Source organism: Olea europaea, unplaced genomic scaffold (genome assembly GCF_002742605.1).
Source record: "Olea europaea var. sylvestris unplaced genomic scaffold, O_europaea_v1 scaffold138, whole genome shotgun sequence".
NCBI lineage: Eukaryota > Viridiplantae > Streptophyta > Magnoliopsida > Lamiales > Oleaceae > Olea > Olea europaea.
The window spans coordinates 179,415-182,788 of NW_019231313.1; the positions used below are offsets into that span (position 1 = coordinate 179,415).

General features: G+C 33.8%; 1 protein-coding gene across 2 annotated transcripts in view; it reads right to left on the reverse strand.

Annotated features, from left to right (window-relative positions):
- Positions 1–2,160: 2,160 nt before the first annotated feature.
- LOC111375471 overlaps positions 2,161–3,374 on the reverse strand; it is an 8,437-nt gene continuing 7,223 nt past the window's right edge. For both annotated transcript variants that reach the window (XM_022998299.1, XM_022998300.1), the window contains exon 5: positions 2,161–2,888. In XM_022998299.1, coding sequence (XP_022854067.1) covers positions 2,265–2,888 — 624 coding nt within the window. In that variant the 3' untranslated portion in view covers positions 2,161–2,264. The remainder of the gene's footprint in view (positions 2,889–3,374) is intronic.

Here is a 3,374-nt window from a genome sequence, read left to right on the forward strand (position 1 = left end):
AAATTTATTAAGGAAATTAAAAAAAAAAAAAAAAAAAAAAAAAAAAGGTTGAGCTCCAACTTTAAGGGTTCCTCTCGCCCTCCGCCCCTGGAGTATCGTGAGAGAGGTTAATCGTCGGATGTGCCTCAACAGGTCGGGGAACAAAAGCTGCCTGTACACTGGTGCTCACAAAGAGTCTCAATCCATATTTAAGGAATCGAACTTTCACACTTCGGCTGCCAGCAACGCTGAGTATACCCCACCCTTATCCTTTGTACCACTGGGATATGCACCGGGGGCTTGTAAGAAACTTTATCTTAATTCTTGAGTTGTCGCACCGTTTGTCCCCAAGAATGCATGTTTGGGAACTGTTTATAAACAGTTTGTTGGGCTGTGATGTTCATTCAGTCCATTCAGAGTGATGTTGATATCTTGGGCTTGGCCTATTTTTACTTACTAATCCATTGCCTAATAATTCAGATGAAGAGATCCAACTCCAAAACCCAATATATAGCTAAAAACGCATTCAGTAGAAGCAACTTTAGTTGGCACTTAATGTTGAAGTCGCCAATTGCTTAAGATCGTTGATCATCATCTGAGATCAACGATGATTGTGTGGAGTAGAAATAGGGTTTGGTGGGTTGTCCTAACTAGTTGAGCAATCTGATTTTCGTTGGTATCTTTTGGAATTCTTTCTGATTCTGCTTTTTTCTCTTCGTTTTCTTTAGTCATTTTCAACCTCTGATTAGATGATTTCTTGAGATTCTTTGAGTGAAACTTGAGTCTCTATAATTCTAAGTTCGAGAAGAGCATGTGATTTCAATTTCGATGCCTTCTGGTTCATAGAGGCAGTGTCGACTATACCATTGAAAATCTAGTTTTGAGGCTTCTAATTTGTATGAAATGGTACAATGTTCTGAACTGTAGATCGTAGAATTCAAAAAATCCTTTTCTTGTGTCTTGAGTTGTAATTTCAAAGATAAACAATTCTATAAATGAGTAAAGTTTGTAAATTTTACAAAATGCATAGAGAAAAGTGGTACAGATTCTAAACATTGACCCAGGGGGTGTTTATATAAATTTTTTTTAAATTAAAAGCTGATTGTAGTATTCTATCTTAGTAGGAAGAGGCTGGTAATCCTCATCCATCACCACTAGTGTTTCGCATCTTTTTAGATGATAATTACATAACATTAAATGATAGGTTTATTTAAATACAAAATTACATGAATCATTTAATTGAACTTATATATTATAGTTACCGGAACGAGTACTCTAACACCAATAATGCTATATAGTGTTATACAAAGTGGCCCAAATACTTTCAAATAACGCATTTTTTAAGTCCGGAAATGAATCTGATCGCTTAGATTTAAATTTCACCAAACAAATAAATTTTGTTTATTAAAATCCTATAAAATTTCTATATCTCATTCATTTATTTTATAATAATTTAATACTTAAATTTTGTTCATTAAAATCCTATAAAATCTTTGACCTAATCTCATTCATTTATTTTGCCCTTGTTTGTTTTTCATTATTTCTCATTAATATTAAAAATATTATCGTTCTCTATCACATTAAACCACCATATTTAAAAATCTATCTCTTGTGTAAAATTCGTAACGACTATATTTTTCATTCTCATTCTTATGTTAATGTTACTCAAATGGGGACTTTATGGTAGTTTAATACTTAAATTTTGTTTATCAAAACCCTATAAAATCTCATAATATCCTCCCCCTAGCCAACGTATCCAGCCTCCGCTCACCCTATTTTAAAATTAAATGCATTCAAAGTGTTTCAATTTTCAATGTAGAAAAATAATAAAATAAACTAGAGAAAAATTAATTAAAATAAATAATAAATATTTTTTGTAGTAAATTTAAGTGTTAAATATAAAAAACTTATTGGAATACTTCAAAATTTTAACTCTTTAAATTTACAGATACTCTCTAAATAAAAGAATATACTCCTTAACAATAGAGTCTTGAAAATGCTCTTACATGCTAAACTTTATTCTAAATAAATTTGAAAGGTCGGGTTGAACAAAAATGATTTATTTTTATATTAAAAGACACAAAAATAGTTGCAACCGCAACGAATATCCCTAATAAAGTAAATAAAGTAAAGGACAAAAATTATCGCGGCACAAAAATTGGAGTAAAGAGAACACCGAAAAACACAAAAATCTTAACAATCATCAGCAGCGAACAGCAAACATTAGACGACGAAGATTGGAAATACGAAATGGCATTTCAAGAACTAGAGAAAAATAAATTGTTTCAATGTGTACTTTCAGGAGAATTATGTATCCGACTTAAATTTACTAACCCAGACTCATCAGACACTGGCATTATTTCGTCGCATGACTCGGACACATCAGAATTAAGGAAGGTACCACATTTAGTATAACCCGACTTCAGTTCCTGAGCATTACCTGCAGATTCGGTAGGCACCTCCTTGATCCCAGCAAGCAAATGAGTATTGGATCCTTCGCTATCCAGAAACAAGTGGTTCTTCTCAGCAATATGCTCGTGCGGTTCCAGGTTTGAATCCATATCCACATCCGTATTTACCTGGTCCAAGACAGGCGACTCTTCTGATTTCTCCGTTATATTCATAATAAAAGGTACACCGAGCTTCTGATGCAAGTTCCTAGAACTCCCTTCCATGATAGGAGAACAATTTGGATGTTCGACCTTCTCATTAGAGTTTGGAAGACCAATTTCAATGTCTACCATATCATCAGCTGGAGACGGCTCCTCAACAAATTTATCATTCTCCTCATTCAATTCCTCCTGATTCAATTTAGGAATTGACTCGACCTTTGTGCTCAGAAGTGAGAGCTTCTCTTCATTTATAACTCTAAAGACTGATGCCTGCCTCTTATAATGGGACGTTGCTTTCTGCAATCTCAAGGGAACACCAAAGTAAGAAGAGAGAAGGATTAGTTCACCATTTACTGAGTCGTCATGATCAACTCCTTTACAATTTCAATTATGTGATTTATAAAAGCTACTTTGCTTTAGTTTTTAGTAAGGAGGGCCATAGAGTATTAAAGAACAAAAATAACAAAAAATCTGATCTATTCAGTCGTCCAATTGTGCTTGGTGCTGCTGCATACCAAACATGCTCTCAAGGACTAAAGCACAGAAAGTGATTTCTCTTACTTTTGGCACCTCTAGCTACCCTAAAATTTTGCCCAAGATGATGTATAACAATCAATGACAATTATTCAGAATACCTAACAGAAAAACTAGGCCATTTCCAAAAGGCCTCGAACAAACTGCACACATATCGCTGGTGGCCACACACTATCATTTCAATCTACTTCTATGATACAGTTTGCATATGCACTAATATTACCTCAGCTTTAAAAAAAAAAAAAAAAA